Here is a 22,338-nt window from a genome sequence, read left to right as displayed (position 1 = left end):
AGCCTAAAAACCATGAAGATCATTTATGTTAGGTAAAATGCCCAGTAGGGGCCCGGTGGTCTCGGAACTCCTACAGATTTTGTTTCTTGTTTTTCTCCAGCCTTCTGGAGTTTTTGTTTTGTTTTTTTCTCTCCTCCTGGCCATCAGACCTTACTTTATTCTTTGTTACTTAGTATTGCCTTTTCTTTTTTCTTTCTTCATCTTGTAAAGCTACATTATTTATATGAAAACCTGCTATATAAATAAATGTTGCTATTGTTGTTTTCATCTCCTTTTCTCCTTTTGATGGGATGTGACACATTATTTACTTTGAATGCACATTTTGTACTTCATGTTTTTACAAACATAGCTGTCAATTCCTTCAACCTTAACATTTACTCCGACAGTATCGTAACTGAACAACAGAGAGCACACACAGCACCTGCACGTTTACCACTAGTCCATTGATGTCTTTGAAGGCCAATGTGTAATCTGATTTCACAGAAAGGTTTTTTGCTTGCAACAGGTTCTGTTTATTTTTAAAATACAATGTGCTTTCCACATAAGTGACACACATTTATATGTTTAATAGCAATTTCTTGAGGAGATTTTTCAGGTATAGACAGTTAACCATCATCCAAAACTTTCTGTCTGTTAGATCTAGTATCTATCTTACAAACAGACCTCAGTATGTGCGTCTTGGGAACTGCAGGTCTGACATTGTGGTCAGTAACACAGGAGCGCCGCAGGGGACTGTACTTTCTCCGGTCCTATTCAGCCTATATACATCAGACTTCCAATACAACTCGGAGTCCTGCCACGTGCAACAGTTCGCTGACGACACTGCTATCGTGGGCTGCATCAGGAGTGGGCAGGAGGAGGAGTATAGGAACCTCATCAAGGACTTTGTTAAATGGTGCGACTCAAACCACCCTAACCTGAACACCAGCAAAACCAAGGAGCTGGTGGTGGATTTTAGGAGGCCCAGACCCCTCATGGACCCCGTGATCATCAGAGGTGACTGTGTGCAGAGGGTGCAGACCTATAAATACCTGGGAGTGCAGCTGGATGATAAACTGGACTGAACTGCCAATACTGATGCTCTGTGCAAGAAAGGACAGAGCCGACTATACTTCCTTAGAAGGCTGGTGTCCTTCAACATCTGCAATAAGATGCTGCAGATGTTCTATCAGACGATTGTGGTGAGTGCCCTCTTCTACACAGTGGTGTGTTGGGGAGGCAGCATAAAGAAGAAAGACGCCTCACGCCTGGACAAACTGGTGAGGAAGACAGGCTCTATTGTAGGCATGGAGCTGGACAGTTTGACATCTGTGGCAGAGTGACGGGCGCTGAGCAGGCTCCTGTCAATTATGGAGAATCCACTGCATCCAATGAACAGTATCATCTCCAGACAGAGGAGCAGCTTCAGCAACAGACTGTTGTCACTGTCCTGCTCCACTGACAGACTGAGGAGATCGTTCCTCCCCCACACTATTAATTAATTTAATATTGTTCTTTATCATTATGCTGCTGCTGGAGTATGTGAATTTCCCATTAATAAAGGGATTAATAAAGTATCTATCTATCTATCTATCTATCTATCTATCTATCTATCTATCTATCTATCTATCTATCTATCTATCTATCTATCTATCTATCTATCTATCTATCTATCTATCTATCTATCTATCTAGTTAATGAGAGCACATTTGCTCATTGCAGTTCAAAGTCTCCACCTCTACTTTGAGTGCCACCTCATAATGCGTTGGTTTGGTTCACAAATGAGACACTCAGTGAGCCGTCTATTTGTTACCACCCAGTTGTAAGGAAAATTCACTCATCGTTGTCTCCAGGGATATGTAGTATACATCTGGCTTAACAAGACTAGGGGACAGTGCACAGAGAGTCAGAAGTGACAAAACCACAATGTAAACCAAAGCACGAAAGAGAGTTGGCAGTATCAAAATCACGGGTAAACAGTGAAATGTTCTGACATTATTTAAACCATCACAGTAGTGACTTCAGTTTTCGCAAACATACACGACCATGCCCTCTGGTAACTCAAAATGGCTATGGAGTCCACTAAATGATGGTACCCATGAAAAAAACAATGGCAACATGAACAAAAATTAAATTTTCTCTACAAAAATAGGAAACTTGCCTAGAATTGTTTTAGCAGCCACCAAACCAATGTTTTCATGTCAAAACAATTAAACAGGACTAGGATAATTAAATTATAAAGTTGATAAATAAATTCTAAAGGTAGAAATTCATAACAGAGACAGCAGTTAGACAAAGCAGCTGATAGACACCTACCGTTAAGAGACAAGCAGACGAGTGCCTGGAGAATGAGAGAATTGTTGGGCCGAATGGCACTGCTGGTTCAGCGTGACTTCAACAGCCTTAGTACGGTATATCTATATGTTACATATTAAATGTCAGGGGTTGTGTCCATCTGTCACACGATTACTTGTGAACCACCGGGGCTACAACCTTCATCTTGGTCTTAGTTACAAGCTAAGGTGTGATAGGCGCTGATGAAGCCAAAAATTTGGGTAGCGCCAACCTCTGCAAAGTTATTGGGGTTTATATCTTTCTTAAGGCAAACTGCTAAAAAGGGTGACAGGCCCGAAAGGTGTCATAATCTGGTTTATGCATTTTCCCCCAACGTTTCCTTGGAAAAATAAATCTAGTGGTTGTATTCATCTTTTTCTTTAGTGTGTTTTGAATGTTGTTAAAAGCTTTCTTCTGCAGTGTTGTCTTGTTTTCCCTATTGATGCCATCATGATAGAGAGTGGTGGGTAGGACACGAGGCTGCCGTGCTGAGAGATGGTTATTAAAGGTCACACAGCCGTCACTAACACAACTTTTAAAAAGCCAGTGCTACATGTACCTATTCATCCAAGGTTGGATTCCTGAAAGAACAAACTTTGCGCCATTTTGAATTGTTAGTCTTTGATTTTACTGGTTACGACATTATTTTCTGCCCTTTGACTACGGCTTACATCTCATGTTTTGTGGCTCTGGTTACTTGTACCCTTTTTGGCATACTGTATAAATTACCACACTGTTTTTTGACTATGGCTCTGGTTGCGCATACTGAGCTTTGTTATTTAATAGTAGTATTTCTGGTTACAACTCCTGTGCTCATTCTACCTTTTTCATGCTATCTCCCAATTCTGCTTTCTCGCTAAAAAGGAGAAGAAGAGCAGCACCATCTTCTGATTGTCAACAATAACACAAAAGATACTGAAGCACATAGCAAAGCAAGAGGTAAGCCTGAATGCAGTATAGAGCCATTAAGCAGTTGGCAGACATACCCCACACCACAGAATGCAAGAATAATGACAGAGAAATGTATGCTGTGTGATGGATGGCTGGGGATTGTGCCCAAATCGGGTGACCTGGAGGAGCAGAGAACTGGGAGGAGGGCAATTTATACCCCAGGACATGAGAGAGCAGCCCCACTGGGCTCTGAAGCTCAAACCTGTTGTGGTCTGTGGCCACCACCAGGGGGTGCCTGGACAGCTCCGGAAGCAAGATCTGCAGCCCTTCCGGGTGCACTATAAAAGGGGCCGCCTCACTCCATTAGTCGAGCCGGAGTCGGGAGGGAGAAGACAGAGCTTGTGAGAGGAGGAGTGAGGGCAACAGAAGAGTAGAAGAAGGGAGAAAGAAGGATCTGAGTGTTTGTCTAATTCGGACATTTTGAGGTGCTGTACAAAGCAAAAGAAATATTAAACGTGTGTGTTTTGGACATGGGGTGTCTGTCTGTCTATGTAAGGGGCTGGAGTCTCCACAGCTAACAAATGACATTAAATACGCACAGCTTCTGCTCATATGCAAACGTCTACAAAGTGACATGGCAGAAAGAGAACTGGTGCCATTCAGTAAGTGTCTTAATGGTGCGCAGAAAAATTTAACTCGATTCCCTGTAAATAATTCCTCAGGACACTCTACATACATCTTCCAAATTCATAATCAGGTGTAAGCACCACGTTAATTAATCTTCAACCATGACAAAGAACTCCATAATTAGAAAAAGGAAAAAATGTCTGGCGCATCACAGAATACACTTACATTTTGTTATGTTACAGCCTTATTCCAAAATGGATTAAATTCATTTTTTTCCTCAGAATTCTACACACAACACCCCGTAATGACAACGTGAAAAAAAGTTTACTTGAGATTTTTGCAAATTTATTAAAAATAAAAAAATCGAGAAAGCACATGTACATAAGTATTCACAGCCTTTGCCATGAAGCTCAAAATTGAGCTCGGGTGCATCCTGTTTCCCCTGATCATCCTGGAGATGTTTCTGCAGCTTCATTGGAGTCCACCTGTGGTAAATTCAGTTGACTGGACATGATTTGGAAAGGCACACACCTGTCTATAGAAGGTCCCACAGTTTACAGTTCATGTCAGAGCACAAACCAAGCATGAAGTCAAAGGAATTGTCTGTAGACCTCCGAGACAGGATTGTCTCGAGGCACAAATCTGGGGAAGGTTACAAAAAAATTTCTGCTGCTTTGAAGGTCCCAATGAGCACAGTGGCCTCCATCATCCGTAAGTGGAAGAAGTTCGAAACCACCAGGACTCTTCCTAGAGCTGGCCGGCCATCTAAACTGAGCGATTGGGGAAGAAGGGCCTTAGTCAGGGAGGTGACCAAGAACCCCGATGGTCACTCTGTCAGAGCTCCAAAGGTCCTCTGTGGAGAGAGAGAGAACCTTCCAGAAGGACAACCATCTCTGCAGCAATCCACCAATCAGGCCTGTTATGGTAGAGTGGCCAGACGGAAGCCACTCCTTAGTAAAAGGCACATGGCAGCCCACCTGGAGTTTGCCAAAAGGCATCTGAAAGACTCTCAGACCATGAGAAAGAAAATTCTCTGCTCTGATGAGACAAAGATTGAACTCTTTGAGTGTGAATGCCAGGCATCACTTTGGAGGAAAACCCAGGCACTGCTCATCACCAGGCCAATACCATCCTACAGTGAAGCATGGGTGGTGGCAGCATCATGCTGTGGGGATGTTTTTCAGAGGCAGGGACTGGGAGACTAGTCAGGATAAAGGGAAAGATGACTGCAGCAATGTACAGAGACATCCTGGATGAAAACCTGCTGCAGAGCGCTCTTGACCTCAGACTGGAGCGACGATTCATCTTTCAGCAGGACAACGACCCTAAGCACACAGCCAAGATATCAAAGGAGTGGCTTCAGGACAACTCTGTGAATGTCCTTGAGTGGCCCAGCCAGAGCCCAGACTTGAATCCGATTGAACATCTCTGTAGAGATCTTAAAATGGCTGTGCACCGACGCTTCCCATCCAACCTGATGGAGCTTGAGAGGTGCTGCAAAGAGGAATGGGCGAAACTGGCCAAGGATAGGTGTGCCAAGCTTGTGGCATCATATTCAAAAAGGCTGTAATTGCTGCCAAAGGTGCAGTGACAAAGTATTGAGCAAAGGCTGTGAATACTTATGTAGGCCTACATGTGATTTCTCAGTTTTTTTATTTTTAATAAATTTGCAAAAACCTCAAGTAAATTTTTTTCACATTGTCATTCTGGGGTGTTGTGTGCAGAATTCTGAGGAAAAAAAAATGAATTTAATCCATTTTGGAATAAGGCTGTAACATAACAAAATGTGGAAAAAGTGATGCGCTGTGAATACTTTCTGGATGCACTGTATAATACAGGATACAGAAATCACAAACGAGAACAAGAAAGAAATGTGTGCCAAAAAATGAGCACTACTTGAGAAGGATACATGAAGAATCTCATCACTGGGAAACTTTGAGTGCTGAAAATAAAACACTGTCTTGCCAAAATGTCAAAGTTCAGATTGCTCTATATGAGCCACTTTTATGTGAAGACCAAAGGTCCGAGTGTTTCCTAGTCTTAATCTAAATGGCCTTAGTATAGTGTAGTGAAGCCTCAGATTGGACAGAAAACTCTAATAAAAAGTACACCCAGATACCCAAGTGTTGGGACTGCTTTGAACCGTCCACCCCAACCTGAATCGTAGTAATGTCCTGGCTTAAGAGCAAAGAGAGAGCTAAGTTATTACCCATAACTAGTTAGAATAATGAGTGTAAAGCCAATTGGATGAGATTAAAAACAATTTGTAAACAGTCGTTTTCTTGGTACAACTTTTCATCCTCCTTCATGGATGGAGCTGTTAGTCAAGCTCTAGGTTGCTCATACTAGCATACTGAAACTCAACCAGGACGGTCTGAAGATCAGGAGCACACAGTTACATCATGTCTGACACAAGATCATTTTCTTCCGCTGAGCTGGCACAATATCATGTTAGAAGCCTTAGCAAGAATATTTTTAAAAGTAGAGTAGAGAAAAGGCACAGTCATAAATAAAAAAAGAGTCTAAAGCTGGCAGATCTACTGCAATGTTACCAAAGCCAAATCAAAAATCAAGATCAAAATGTCAAGCACGTGTTGAAACCAGGAAAAGGCCATTAGAAAAAAAAAATTAGAAACTGAGAAACGATCTGCAAAAGTTGTGTTTTGAAGAAGCAAATTCAGATGAAGAAATTGCTGAAACGGCAACAGTCTAACCCGTCGCATCGTTACCAGTGGCTCATGACCTCTGAGGGCACCTGACAATGTGGAGCTGTCCTAATGAAGAGATGGCAACACTGACCTCAACGTTAAAATGGCTCAGCTAATTAACAACACCAAAAATCATCCTCTGGTTTAAAAACTGATGTCAGATTCAGAATCAGGAGCTGGAGAAAATGAGTGCTCAGAATCATGAAAAGATGAAGAGAAACACAGAAAAAAATTAAACAGATACCCTTTTCATAACACACAGGATGACTTTGGATTGCTAGGATTATTGCTGCATTGTCATGAGCTTCCTTCAGTTGTTGATACTTGGAAGTGAAAGCCTTTCTCAGGAAAGTAACCTGCTCAGTATCCCTTTTTGTCATAACTTTTCTTAATTTCTATTAGTGTTGGGTACGGATTGCTCATTAAAAATGGTAATTCCTCTATAAAATAGCAAGAAACACCTCAGAATAAGAGACAGGAAGGGACATCCTTGAATGAGGGAGAGGTGGAGAACATGCAACTAAAACAAGAGACATTCTTCATCAAGAGACTGGAGTTTAAGCTGATAGGAAGGCAGGCATACATTTTTAGGTGGAAGTAATTCTGATCGTTGAGTGACAACAAGAAAGAGGGTGTGGTGAGCGGCTGAGGGTGGTACCCAGCCGGGACGCCCGGAAGGACCGGAGGAGGGATTACGCCTCCTCCAGACCACGAGGGGGGCGACTGCCCTGGTGGCTATGGGGACCACGGGGAAGGAGCATAGAAGCTCAACCCTATAGGGGCCTGTGGTCACCTCCATGGGGCGCCCCAATACCAGAGGAGCCCTGGCCCTCAGCACTTCCGCCACACCTGGAAGTGCTGGGGGAAAGAAGACCAGGGACACCCGGAGTGCTTCCGGGTGCACAGCCGGCACCTCCGCCACACCAGGGAGTGCCGGCAGGCACTCATTGGGAGGCATCTGGAGCACGTTCGGGTGGGTTTAAAAGGGGCCGCCTCCCTCTATTCGATGGCTGGAGTCGGGAGGAAGAAGGCAAGAGCTCGGGAGGAGAGGAGTGGAGGCAGACCTGAGGAAAGGCATTGTGATTGAGAGGCCTGGACTTGGGTTGTGTGCTGTGTGTCACATATATAAATGTATAATGAACGTGTGTTGGGTGTTCAACCTACGGTGTCCACCTGTCTGTGTCTGGGCTGTTCTCCACAGAGGGATAATACTATTTCGCATACTGACTGTAGACAGTAAGATATAACTATTTACAGACAAGAAAAACGCAAACATTTAGATGGAAAGATGGCCTTACCATATAGACAGTGCTGGATGCCTCTTCTTTTGCTGTCATTTTTCTATAGAGACAATTTCAAATTATTGCAAGTTGTTTTCAAATTGTTTCAGTTAACACACTCTGGATAGCAATTAAATGGCACAAGTTGTTGAGTGCCAAACTAAATTTTAACTTCAAATGATCTGTAAGTTTGTGTTTTACATATCAGTAGTCTTGTCAAAAATATTGAATCAGTGTTGGAGACTCAATTGCTGCAGTTTAAACACCGACCCCATTTTTTGAAGGTGATGTGTCTGATATGAAAGTCGTGGTTGTCATGAACTTGGGGTTCCTCAGCACAATAAGTCCAAAAATGTCCGGGGAACCATCAAACCCTGGCTTGTCACAAAAAAAAGGCAATCTTTAGAAATAAAAAGGTTTATTATTAGAAAAATTGGTCTGTGGCACAAAATAACATCTGAGGACCACAAAGGAACATAAGGAACAATGCCTGCAAAATAGGCAATCGCAAAAGCAAACTCAGTGTCAATATGAAATCCCAAGAATGGTCAAAAGACAAGGCACAGAGGCCAAAAAAATCTAGTAAATCACAAGTTACTGAAACTCAGCATATTCAATGAACCCGCAAGGGACTGAGGGCAACTCCTTGTCAACAATAGACAAGTGGCCCCGCCTCTTAAGGAACCACCCACAACATAGACACATAGAAAGTAAATGATCAACAATATTTGCATAAATAAAAGAATCAAAAAATCAACAAACTGACATAAAAGAGACATTTGAACTCCAGCCAAATGTCGTGAAAGTGCATGAATTCCAAAAGCACAGCTGCCAAGGATGCTTACGGGGGGGGGGGGGGGGGAGGAGAGGGACACCGTCAAAATACCCCGACTAGAACCAAAAAGGCTTGAGACGAATCTTGATAAAATAAAAAGGTTTTGTTTTCACAAAGGCTGTGCAAGCCCCAAAGCTCCGAAGACCACAAGGAAAAGCCTGAAAAGGTAAGGCGGAACACCAGTAACCAAAGTCCCAATACAGAATCCAAAATTCGAGGTCAAAAGCAGAGCAGAGGTTTAAAAAAATATCAATCCACACAGTCCCAATATAAAATCCAAAAAACGAAATAAAAACAGAGCAGGGGGTTCAAAATACAGTACCAGAAAATTGAAAAGCAATAATAAAGCACAGCAAAATGACCATAACACCTTCACTCCTGGCGTATTCAATGAACTGCAAGGAGGTCCTCCCTTAAATAGGGTGGAGGGCCGTTCCTGGCGGTGAAGGGCAGGTGACCACCCCACAAAGCACAAGGGACATAACTAAAGCCTTCTCCTTTTCCTTCATACAATTAGAAAGATGTGCATAATAAATGAAATAAACATTAACACAAATACATTGTATAAAATAATGAAAAACCAACAAGAAATGACACTTTGAGCCCCAGACAGGGGATACATTCTGGCTGAAACGTGACACCAGAGGGGGAAACCCAGGCTCAAACAAAAGGCATCCCTGGATTGGATAGCAGTCTACTGCAGGCCAGCATCCACATGAGTCAGCCCACAATGAACATCTCTGTGAAAGAGCAACAAACTCCAAATAGACATTGGGAGAACGTGCAACTCTGATAGTCCACTGAAGCACTGCTGAGTCAAAGGAGTCAATTTGCTTACTGTATTATCATTGAATAAGTGGAACTCACCAGGTTTATTATTGCGTTGGTCTACTCTTACACCCTAAAGTTCATATGCAGACCCTCTCCATACAAGTTCTGATTATGAGTGATGCTTGCACATGACCTCATATTAGACTCAAAGCATCTCACAAACTATCAAAAAAACGGACAAATCCAAGAACATTTGGTGGCAATGAAAAAAATAAACATCAAATCCATTAAAGTCCATAGTCTTTTGCCATTCAAATCCAGCAGACCTCAGGTGAATGTTCACCCAGTCACATGGTGGACAGCTCAATACAATGTAGGGCTAGGCAGCTACACAGTATGAAGTAGTAACGAATGCACTGGACTTCAAATTTCAAGGTCTCCACTTCAAGTCCTGCCTGCAACTCAGTGAGGGTCACTTAACCTGCCTGTGTTCCTAAAGCTGTAATGTATCGTGATGTTGTAAACCACCTTGGATAACAGTATCAGCCAAATATATAATAACATGTAACTAAATTGTTCAGGCAAGTAACACAAATTAGCCCCCTCAAAGCACTTTGGTTAATGAGAAGAATTTACCTGCATTACATCCTCTATGGTTTCATAAATGCTGTCACCATTAGGACTACTGGTGACAGATCTACCACGTCTGAATCCTGTAAGATCGAAAAGAGAGATCAGTGATGTAACCCCAAAGAAAGACCCAGCACATGAAACTGTAACTTACTCTGAGATGAAAAGCAAACTCCATATCTCCAGGTGATCCAGATAGACACACATCCCAGGAGTAGCAGGCCTCCCAGGGCTCCCCAGGGAGATGGGAACAGTGCTGAGCATTTCTGGAAATTAATTTTGTTTTTATTAATTACATAATAGTTGACTGTAATAGGAGCTCAAACAACACTACAAGAGAGATGTTGCAGCACTCAAAGCAACTGTTGTGAAACTCAGGAGTCCCACAAGTCCGAAAGCACTTTCAAAAATTGCTCACTAGAGAAGGTGAAACACGGTTAAAAACCCTGACTAGAAATCCAAAGGGCCAAGAAAACTCTTATAAAATGACAGGTTTATTTCCACAAAAACATTCTGCAGTAACACCAAGTTGCAAAGAGTACGAAGGAATTGCCTGAACTGACAAAGCAATCCACAGCCAACAAAGTCCCAATACAGAATCCAATGTTTGTAGTCAAAAACAGGGTACAAGTTCAAAAAATCTGGAAAACACAAAGGCAATCGCAAAGGGACAGTAATACAAGAAATTCCCCAATCCTTTGTGTGTTTGAAATCAACCACCAGAAACTATGGAAGGCCCTCCCATAAACAGGGTGGAGGGCTGTTCCTGGCGGTGATTGGCAAGTGCACCCCCCCCCCCCCCCCCCCCCCCCCCTTGAGAACCACCCACAAATCACATGGGACATAACCTAGATCATTTCCCTTCGCCAACCCGCACATAGAAAAATAAACATAATAAACAATTAATACAAATGAATACAAATAAACGGCATAAAATTAAACAAAACAAACAAGAAACACAACTTTGAACACCAGTCTGGGGAAAATGCTGAAACATGACGGCAACCAAGTGCAGCCCAGGACTTAAGCACATGTAACACTCTGACAAAATCAAAGCATTAAAGCTGTTTAGTCTCATGCAGAGGAGACTGCATGGGACCTAATGCAGGTTCTCAAAATTCCCAGAGATACTGATGAATTAAGTCCAGCAGAATTCTTTCAACTACACAGCAAATCATGAACTGGAGGACAACAGTGGGAATTAAGTGAAAGTGCATTTAGTCCTGAAGCCAGGAAGTTCTCCTTTACTCAAAAAGTTGTGAGAATCTGGAAGAAATTACCAAGACATGGAGTTGAAGCAGAAACTTTGATAACCTTTAAGAAGTGTCTGGATGAGCTATTGGGACAGTTTAGTTATGCCTGATGGACTGAATGATCTTCTCTCATTTGTCAAATTTCTTATGTTTAATAAAGCCTTCTGTAAAAGTATGAGCTTTACCTGCAGTTACTGGCTGGAGGGTGTAGTTGGCAGAATATTTCTTCCCATTCTTTAGCAAAACTACACAACTGTAAGTTCCCTGCCACTTGCTAGGAGGACGTTCACCGACTAGGATCTCCGTAGAGAGGGAGCCGGGCCCAGCGGACATGACATCTAAACTGTAGTTCTGAAACATCCAGTCCACAGATTTGACCAGCAAGCGCTCCTTATACAGGCAGTCCAGCTTCCAGCCACTCTGGGACTCTCGAGCAAACACTTTAAAAAAGGCAAAAAATAAGGTCACCATTGTCATCTGCAGATGGCACTGTGCACTTTCTGAGGCTGATCAAGTGGTTACATTAGCTAAGGTGGAGACATTTGGGTTAACTGTAATTATCTCTGAACGATTTTGTGGAGCAGTTACACATTCCTGTTTCGAGGTTAGTGACAGTGCTGTAATGCCTTCCTGCCACAGTGCCCATTGGCAGCCCAGCTTCATCTGTACCTCTAAATTTTGTTTCATATTTGAATTGCCGGTGTAGCGTAGTGGAAGTAAGAATAGCTGTCTGGCCTTGTTTGCATCACATAAAGCTTGGTTACATAAGAGACGCAGGAGGCAAACGCAGTTCAACAGAGTGCAGGACCAAAGAGGTGATTTGAGGATACTCTTGTTTACCTGATGGACTGAATAAAGATGGAGTTGACCAGAACATCTGTGAGATTCTCAGAACACAAGCTACAGATATGGAAAAGGAACAATGTCAAAACACCAAGCAGAGAAGAATATAATGGATTGACCATTGGGGCTATTGATGTTAGATCTGCATTTTGACCAATAATAATTAACGGAAATAAGTATGATATGGAAATTGGAAGCTATTTGTTAGGTGTGTGCATGGGCCTCCTATGCAGAGAGATTCAGAGAGCATCATTATGGTTTACCTACAGCCTCCAAGACTGTGAGGTACCCAATGAAGATCCAGGATGGTGAGAGAGGGGGGGAATGGGCTATGCCACTGGGTCATCCTGAGTGCCTGCTCCTCCCTTGGTTGCTGTATATCCTTATGGAAAGTGCCCTCAGACACTAAAATTCTTTGTAATAATGCCTTTGGTTTGATGAAACTCTGTTGGTGAAGTCAGATGATTTGTATCAAAGTCAAAGTAAGGCTACTGTTAGACGGATTCTGAAGTAAATGTTTTGTCAATACTAATTGTACTAATAATAATCAAATGCAGTGCGTAAATGCTATACAAGCCCATCTAGTACATCATAATATAGTGCTTAAGTGTTAAAGAGATACCTGACTCAAGGCTCTTCTCTTTTTATTTCTTTATTTTTCATTCTTCGCATTCTCCTTTGTACTTTGGGCTTTTGAAAGTGTTTATATACTTCTTCTTTTTGTAGTCGATTATTCTTTAAGACTAGCGGGCTTTGCCATCCTGCTCACTTTGCTCACCAACCCCTGTCCGGGCGCTACACGCTAGCCACTTTGCGGTTCTGCCGCTCACATATGGGGATGCGGATGTACAATTTAAACAGATTTTTATTTTCATAGGAATTGTTACATATGCATAATAGAACTATTTTACATTACAGCGAGTAACTAACCATATTAAAAAATAGTAAAACGTAGTAATTTGAAAGTAAATTATGTTTCATGATGCGTTAGAGTTATTCATTGAGTAATACGATTTCATTTTGAAATTAACACGCAAATACTTTTTAAACTTACACTTTTACTGTAAAACTTCAGTTAAAACAAATTTTTTAATTACATTTTCGTCAGTATCACATTGAATTTTAATTCTGTGTTTGGGCTTTCATTGTGACAGTGCAATGTATAAATTTCGTTTCTTTCCCCTCTATTAAATCAAACAACTTTCGAATGTTTGGCTCTGAGATTTGTTAATTGTCTTTGCAATAGTTATTGTAACGGGAAACTGTTAACGTTTTAATACGAATGGCATATCAAGATCTCCTTTGCTGTCTAATGTTATCCGTGGAAGATTTACTACATTACCTTTCTTTGATACATCCTTCTTTCTACAGTAATTCATACGGTGGACGACCGGATGGTGTTAACGTTTGTAGATATTCTTGAGGATATTGTAAGTTGATGTTTTCATCTTCCGGACGATCACCACCAACTGTTTCAACATAGTCTATTGATACGCATTTAACCAATCTGCCGTGCAACCGATCAACATTTTTGGCGTCAATTCATTTGACTTCATCATTTCTCGGTGCTAGGATTGCCCGTGTACTGTACTCATATTTACTGTTGATAACCCTTTGTGATGAAATTTTTCAATATGATTTGATTGAATACGATATGACAAAAGCATTCACAAGAATGAGAGGTGAAAGAACCGTATGCGTGGTTGAATATGGTTGAGAGGAGGGCGTAACTTGAAAAAATCTCATGGCCAAAGTCTCGTCTCGTGGGACTTGAAAAAATCTCTTGAAAAAAGTCTTGTCTCATTGCAGGATTTTTTATACAACAGAGAGAATTATTTTGTGTATTTATGTTATGTGCTTATTATTATAGTGAATGTAAAAAAAGGCATACATTTAAAAAAACTTTAGAGCATCAGGGGGAAAGAATGGAGACAAAGATAAAGCAAAGTTCAAGACCAGAAAAGAAAACGAGAGAGACAAACCAAAAATTAAAGTCAAAGCGCAGAGCTTGTTTCTAGAATTAGTAACCAAATATCAAAAGAAGTGCAAGTTTTGTTCAATCTTGGATACAAAATGGCTATCAAGAAGAACTTTTAACTCTTCATCAATTGACCCTAGATGTCATAACCCTAAAGGCCACATCCCTGGCAACCAGAACCGGCATCATGATGACCAAATCCACAGAATAATGGCACCCATCATCAAAACAAAATGACATGTGAAGAGATGTTAAATAAAAGTAAACTTCTAAACAAAGTTATTTTGTTATTATCAAGATTACCAAGAAAATGAGCACAGAACTGAATTCCTTAAGTATTATGGTGGCCAGCCAGGGTGCCGTCTGAATGGAAGGATGGGAAAGAATGCATACTCAGGGCATTATCTCCCCCAGATGGCTAAATGGCCACCCACCTGGGATGTTGCGTAACCACAAATTCCTACAGGGCACGCTGGAAGTTGTTTGGTGGCTCAGCCCTGTTGGGTTCTGGGGTGTGCTGCAGGTACTGCTTATCCCTACTTTGGACCAGGCTTACCGGACACCAGAAGTATACCCGGGTGCAGTATAAAAGAAGTTGGCTGCCGCCACTTCAGGAGCCAGAGTCAGGAGGTGGAGGACAACGCTTGCTCTGGGGAGTGGAGGAGGCAGAGAGAGAGAGAGAGAAAGAAGATGAAGTATTGGTATGTGCTGTGCTTATTGTGTTTATCCTTGTGGCTGGGTGAGAAATGCTTACTGAAGAATTTCCCACAATTAAACTCTCTAGTGCTTTTATACTGGTGTCTTAGGCTGTGTCGGGTTTGGGGAGCTGGAGTACCCCCTTCAGGCTACAGTATAAAAACCTCAGAAATGGCACCTTGATGATTTTTATAGCTCAAGAAAAGCGTGGAAAAAAAGTAAAATAAACACAATTCAAAGCAATTCTTTTAATATTTGTTCTTTGAGTTATGCTTCTTATACTACGTATGTTCAACCATGTGTGAGTGGGACCCTGTAATGTGGCAGTAGAAGAGTACCTCATCATACGTCATCAAAAGGTCACCATTTTGGTCTCATCTTTATTTGAGATTGCATTTACAGTAACTACACTTCTCTAGCTGTTTTATTATTTTATAATACTGTTTTTCCTTGACTTCTTGTTGACACATTTTTGGTACAGCCTTCTGACTTGTATTTTTGATTCTTACTGAAACATTTTCAGACTTACTGTATATTATAGTCTGCTGGTTACAATCCTTTCTTACGTCTCGACTATGTCTTATCTCCTGATTCTTAACTTCTTATTTGTGCTATTTTTTCCACCTTTTCCAAACTTTGATGTTTTGTGACAGTTGTTATTCTGAGTCTTTTGAGTGGTTAGATCCACCTCGGTATAACATAAATCCATCCAACCCGCTGAATCTGAACACAGGGTCACGGGGGTCTGCTGGAGCCCATCCCAGCCAACACAGGGCAGGAACCAATCCCGGGCAGGGTGCCAACCCACCGTAGGACACACACAAACACACCCACACACCAAGCACACACTAGGGCCAATTTAGAATCGCAAATCCACCTAACCTGCATGTCTTTGGACTGTGGGAGGAAACCGGAGTGCCCGGAGGAAACCCATGCAGACACGGGGAGAACCTGGGAAGCGAACCCGGGTCTTCTAACTGCAAGGCAGCAGCACTACCCACTGCACCACCGTGCCGCCGTATAACATAAATGCCTTTTACAATTTTGCATTTGTGATTTGTGTATTTACAGGCAAGTGGACTGTCACAGAATTAACTGAAAGTCTCTAATATGAAGGTAATTCAAACTGAGCCTACTGTACTTTGCATGTAGGGTACATGTAGATATTTTGACCTCCCATTCCACTAAGTAGGAGTGATCCCAGTGACGATCCTCACCTCTGTTCCAGGATTCATTTTATAGCAGACGACAGATCGAGTCAAGAGATCTGGGGGTGCTCAGCATGGCTTTTTATAACGTTTTCTACCTCATAGACATTGAAAAGATTTACCTTGGACTACAGTTAGTCGGTAATTGATGATGGAAACTTCATTTCCTGTGAACACTTCGCAGTTGTAGATGCCGCTGTCCTCAAGTGCTGGAGTCAACAGGAAGGAGTAATTACCTGACTGGGTTGGGTCAGCATAAGCCATTCGTAGATTAGAACCTTTCCTGTTGTTTAGTGTCTCCCTCCAGAGGTCCACCTCGAAGATGAGTTCTATAGCCGTTGAATCAGGTGTTTCCCAATACAGAAAGATATAGTCCATATCTCCTGAAGTGTGACATGGAATGATCACGTCTGAACCGGCAGTGACAGCATGATGTTGTGGATTTCCTAAGGAATAAGAAGGGGAAGTCATGAACCTTTAGACTGCCTGAATGTGACAGCTAGAGGAGGAGAATAAAATTTGAAGCAGGCTGATGCTAGCATGCAGAATCTGATCTTTCCAAAACTGTCAAAAAGTAGAGCATTTTAGATGACTGTTGTATCAGAAATAACGGTTCACACACCAACAACCAATACTTCCGTTTTTCCTTCTAGAACCCCCCACATCAGCTTCTGCACAGACATCACAATGACTTTCTGTTTTTAGTGTAAGGTCAGATCCTTTAAATAAGTACAATTCATATGTTTTATTATTATTATGTTCGTTTTACATTCCATTATTTTATTTATTTGTGCACAGTACATGTATGCATGCATTCGTAGCTAAGCATCAGAGTACACATTTAATTTTTTATATACTGTACACTCACTGAACATATTATTAGGAACACCTGTACACCTGCTTATGCATGCAGTTATCTAATCAGCCAATCATGTGGCAGCAGTGCAGTGTATAAAATCATGCAGATACAGATCAAGAGCTCCACTTAATGTTCACATTAAATGCCTGAGTGGGAAAAATGTGGTCCTGGTGATTTTGACAGTGGCATGATTGGTGGTGCAAGATGGAATGGTTTGAGTGTTTCTGTAATCGTTGATCTCCTGGGATGTCTACACACAGTACTCTGTAGAGTGCACTCAGAACAAAAAGCATCTAGTGAAAGACAGCTCTGTGGACAGAAGCGCCAGTTCAGAGGAGAATGGCTACACTGGCTGGAGCTGACAGAAAGGCTCAAGCAACTCAGATGACAACTCTGTACAACTATGGTGAGCAGAAAAGCCTCTGAGAATGCACAGCATGTTGAACCTTGAATCAGGTGGGCTACAACAGCCAAGAGCAGAAAGATGAGACTGCAGTGGACACAGGCTCTCCAAAACTGGACAGCTGAAGACACAAAAAACATTGCCTAGTCTGATGAATCTTGATTTCTGCTGAGGCACACAGATGGCAGGGTCAGAATTTGGCTCCAATAGCATGAATCCATGCAGCCAGCCTCCCTTGTGTTAGCCATGGCACATTGTTTAACAATGGTGCAATCTGCAGCGGATCCTCCATTTTCATTTGACCATGGCTTCAGCTAGACTAACAACATTATATGTGTGTGTTCACACTACCCATAAACCATTGTGAACGTGTTGTATCATGTCAGCTTCTATCCATTGCAGTTACCTTGTAATGTACTAATTGCCTTTACTTTTTGATTTACCCTCATATTTTGAAGGATATTTAAAACATTTTGAACTTTATAAAGCCAGGGATCCATTTTAGTGTAGTTTGGGTGCTGACTACCTGGGGTGAGGCCATATCAGAGCTGGCCAAGGAAGGCACCGGCATGGTTTATGGGTCTTTTTTGAGGCCTATTACCCTTTTTCTCATATTTCCATCATCATTTCACAACAATGTGCTTTTCCCTGACCCCACTGGTTTTCTTTTCCTGCTCTAAAACATGTGTGTGCATGTCCATAAATGGGACCAATGATAAATATAGAGTTGGTTACTGCCTTAAACCAAGTGGTGATGGTATAGTCCTCGGCCCCCTCCAGTGCTAAAAATAGATTAAGCAGGTGAGAAATTGTCATGTGTTATGTAATAATCTGTAGCTGGGGTGGGGTGAATGCCCTCTTACCCCGTTAACAGAGCACCACACAACCCACAAGACGACTTCACTCTCATCTGAAGCACAATGGCCTTTTGATTCATCCAGATCTGCCACTAGAGGGGATTCAAGATAGTATTGGGGGCTGTAGCTATGGAACACATAGTGGAGTCTAACCAAAGTATGAATACACCCACCTTTCCAAAAGTATACTAAGAGGAAGCCCCCATTGAATGCAATAAACCACAGGAGTTCATTTAAACAGTATACCAATTTTACTGCTTAAGTATAAAGAATGATTGTCTCAGTGGTGAATATAGAACAACTTTCAAGATGGCAGTTTGCAGACTGGGTGATGTGGAGTTCCAGATGCTCCCTTACACCCAGTTCCACAACTTGCACATGTTTGATCCCACGTCCACTCCAACAGTGAAATCTTACAATGACAGAAGGCCTTGTATGTAGCTTTTGATGGGAAGGAGTTACACAGTTGATTGTTCTTCCCTCCAGTTTTCTTCAGCTTTTGTGATTGGCATATAGAAGGACAGACATTTCTTAGGTTTTAAAGGAAGTGGCACACACACATCAGTTCGTAAGCTATTTTCCGAAGGTATGGAAAAGCATGTGGCGTTAGGTCATTGTCTCTTCTCAAGAATTCACTCAGGACGATGCCTACAGTAGTAGGCATCTGTAGGACTCGGCCTTTGGAATACACAACAGCTCTCTCAGCCAGTGAAGCTATAGGAGAACTTCTTTATTAACAGTGGCCAATCGGACATCTAACTGCAAGGGCACCTCTTCCACAGCAGCAGGCTCACCACTCGCCCTTTGAGTGAACGAATCCTGGTCATGTTACCATTTTTCTCTATAAATTACAGAAGATAAACTATGTCCATTGTGATCTGCAGGACAAAGAAGTTAAATATTACAATGTTCATTGTGGACCGACAGGGAAGCCACCATGAGACGTTCCTTCAGTATTGCTCACAAGTCTCATCTGCAGAGGAGCATTATTGTTTTGAAGCGTCACTGCACTGCACAGCATTTATCGCTGCAGATAAAATGACACTCCCACAATGAAATGAAAATTGCTGGGTAAGAAACCAGTATTATCATACACTATGGGAGCAGAAACGACACAACCACAATTAAGTTTAAAGCAGTGAGGGGGATGGCTGCTTCTAAACTGGATACCAATGGAGTGCTATGATAAGAAATTTGTTGAAAAATGCAAGTCTGTTTAAAGTGCTCACATCCAGCAGTACTTCACTTTGATCAAATGGCTATGCAATGACTGAAAGGCAGTTTCAAAATTTCTGAATCAAAGCAAACTGCAAAACAAAATCAGCATTTAACAGTTAAGCGTTAAAATGTGTTCTTTAAACCAAACAAGGGCATTTTCTACCTGCAAATGATTCTGTATAACAGTTGACAAATGATGTTAATAGCTAATGCATAGAATACTTCACTGATAAGGTTCATTTCAAGAAATAAATCCACCCTAATAAAAGGAAAGGGGTCTGGTTGCTATGTCTCTGCTATCCAACAGATGGCACATCACAATCACTAACAATGCTTTTAAGAATCCTGCAACCAAATAGATAGATAGATAGATAGATAGATAGATAGATAGATAGATAGATAGATAGATAGATAGATAGATAGATAGATAGATAGATAGATAGATAGACCTGAAGAACACTATATAATAGATAGATAGATAGATAGATAGATAGATAGATAGATAGATAGATAGATAGATAGATAGATAGATAGATAGATAGATAGATAGATAGATAGACCTGAAGAACACTATATAATAGATAGATAGATAGATAGATAGATAGATAGATAGATAGATAGATAGATAGATAGATAGATAGATAGATAGACCTGAAGAACACTATATAATAGATAGATAGATAGATAGATAGATAGATAGATAGATAGATAGATAGATAGATAGATAGATAGATAGATAGATAGATAGATAGATAGATAGATAGATAGATACTTTATTAATCCCAAGGGGAAAATCACATACTCCAGCAGCACCTTACTGATACAAAAAAAAAAAAAACAATATTAAAGAGTAATAAAAATGCAGGTAAAAAACAGACAATAACTTTGAATAATGTTAACGTTTACCCCCCCCCAGGTGGAATTGAAGAGTCGCATAGTGTGGTGGAGGAACGATCTCCTCAGTCTGTCAGTGGAGCAGGAGAGTGACAGCAGTCTGTCGCTGAAGCTGCTCGTCTGTCTGGAGATGATACTGTTCAGTGGATGCAGTGGATTCTCCATAATTGATAGGAGCCTGCTCAGTGCCCGTCGCTCTGCCACAGATGTCAAACTGTCCAGCTCCATGCCAACAATAGAGCCTGCCTTCCTTACCAGTTTGTCCAGGCGTGAGGCGTCCCTCTTCTTTATGCTGCCTCCCCAGCACACCACTGTGTAGAAGAGGGCACTCGCCACAACCATCTGATAGAACATCTGCAGCATCTTATTGCAGATGTCGAAGGACGCCAGCCTTCTAGTGAAGTATAGTCGGCTCTGTCCTCTCTTGCACAGAGCATCAGTATTGGCAGTCCAGTCCAATTTATCATCCAGCTGCACTCCCAGGTATTTATAGGTCTGTACCCTCTACACACAGTCACCTCTGATGATCACGGGGTCCATGAGGGGCCTGGGCCTCCTAAAATCCACCACCAGCTCCTTGGTTTTGCTGGTGTTCAGTTGTAGGTGGCACCATTTAACAAAGTCCTTGATGAGATTGCTATACTCCTCCTCCTGCCCACTCCTGATGCAGCCCACGATGCAGTGTTGTCAGCGAACTTTTGCACGTGGCAGAACTCCGAGTTGTATTGGAAGTCTGATGTATATAGGCATGTAGCAGAGATGCAGTAACTGGATGGACACACTGAACGTTAATGCAGAGGTCTGAGCTGATTACTTACATTTCAGCTCTTTTTAGACAGGTAGCACAACTAGAAAATAAATAAATAAAACAAAACTGAAAACTGTTCATTTTTGTTCCTTGTTGACATGTGATTATCTGTAAGTAGGTACCTCAAGGTTCAGTGTGTCTCTTATTTGCAATGTATAGAGAAAGGGTAATTCTAAAGTAAATTTTGGAAAGCCCCCTCAGAGATGCTCATAAGAGGTACATTTCAGAATGGTAAATCCCTGGAGAGAAGTCCCTGACTTGCCTTTACTACGATTACCTTTAATTCTAATTGAAACACCAGCTTCAGCATCACCTTTGAGATGGACACCTCAGGTTTGGACTCCGGGAGGTAGACCACTGAAGTGAGTTTGAACTTTGGGCCCACCTGCTAAATTTAACATTTGAGGAAGCTCCAAATTAAGAACAGCACAGTATGGATGAGACAATTCAGACAAACACTTAACAACAAAAAGACATGCAAATGATAATCTGAGTTCAAAAGAAAATTTGGCAATAACAAGAGAATTGGACATGAGGAGAGGCCTACCATAGGTGATCGTCATGGAGCTGAGTTCTCTGGTACCTTGAGACAGGAGAAAAAAATAAAATAAAATGTCAGTAAATGCAGTATTCATCGTTTCATTTTCCCTAATCATTTTTTTCCTTTTATTCGTCACAATAGTTTCAGATACATGACAGTAAGCAACCCAAGATGGAGCACCAGTCTGTCATAGGGCACACCTACACTCAAACAGTCTTAATTACCCATTTTGAAACCCCACAGAAAAGCACAGAAACTGGACCTGGAATTGAAACAGATTCCCTCAAGCTGTGAGGCAATGGTGCTGACTACTGCATTATTGCGCCATGCACCATTGTGCCATTGTCCTGGGTATGACGTTAATCTGCATCCATCCCTGCAAGCAGGTCCTCCAACTTACAGGGAAAACTTGGGGCTCGGTGGCAGGATTGGCACTCCAGCCACCTTAAAAAAAAAAAAACCTCTCACTGTTCCAGGGTGGTGCTGAGGTGTCACCCGCTTCACTCGGGTCCCAATCCAGGTGGTTCGTCGTGTGGTGGGTGTGGCAACGCGCTGTCAGAGCATACTCCCAACCTCTCTCTCACCAAGTGCAGAGTGGAAAATCTCACTTTAACCATAATAAACAAAGCCCAGATCTGAGTCTTCACCAAAACTTACCTCTGTTACTGATGTCACATTACTACCACCAAGCTTCACTGTGGAAATTCTGTTCTCTGGGAGATGGC

The 22,338-nt window shown here is 41.8% G+C and overlaps 1 protein-coding gene across 1 annotated transcript in view; it reads right to left on the bottom strand.

The window, feature by feature from the left end:
• Positions 1-10,061: 10,061 nt before the first annotated feature.
• The window catches only part of g6fl (g6f-like), a 56,195-nt gene continuing 43,918 nt past the window's right edge, over positions 10,062-22,338 (bottom strand). The window contains exons 4-8 of the mRNA XM_028823515.2: positions 21,620-21,655; positions 16,156-16,479; positions 11,494-11,748; positions 10,210-10,321; positions 10,062-10,138 (exon numbers count right to left, since the gene is read on the bottom strand). Of these exons, the coding sequence (XP_028679348.2) occupies positions 10,123-10,138; positions 10,210-10,321; positions 11,494-11,748; positions 16,156-16,479; positions 21,620-21,655 (743 nt within the window). The 3' untranslated portion in view covers positions 10,062-10,122. The remainder of the gene's footprint in view (positions 10,139-10,209; positions 10,322-11,493; positions 11,749-16,155; positions 16,480-21,619; positions 21,656-22,338) is intronic.

Source organism: Erpetoichthys calabaricus, chromosome 17 (assembly GCF_900747795.2).
Source record: "Erpetoichthys calabaricus chromosome 17, fErpCal1.3, whole genome shotgun sequence".
Lineage (NCBI taxonomy): Eukaryota > Metazoa > Chordata > Cladistia > Polypteriformes > Polypteridae > Erpetoichthys > Erpetoichthys calabaricus.
Note: the sequence above shows the minus strand (reverse complement) of the source record. Positions and strands in the feature narration are given on the sequence as shown.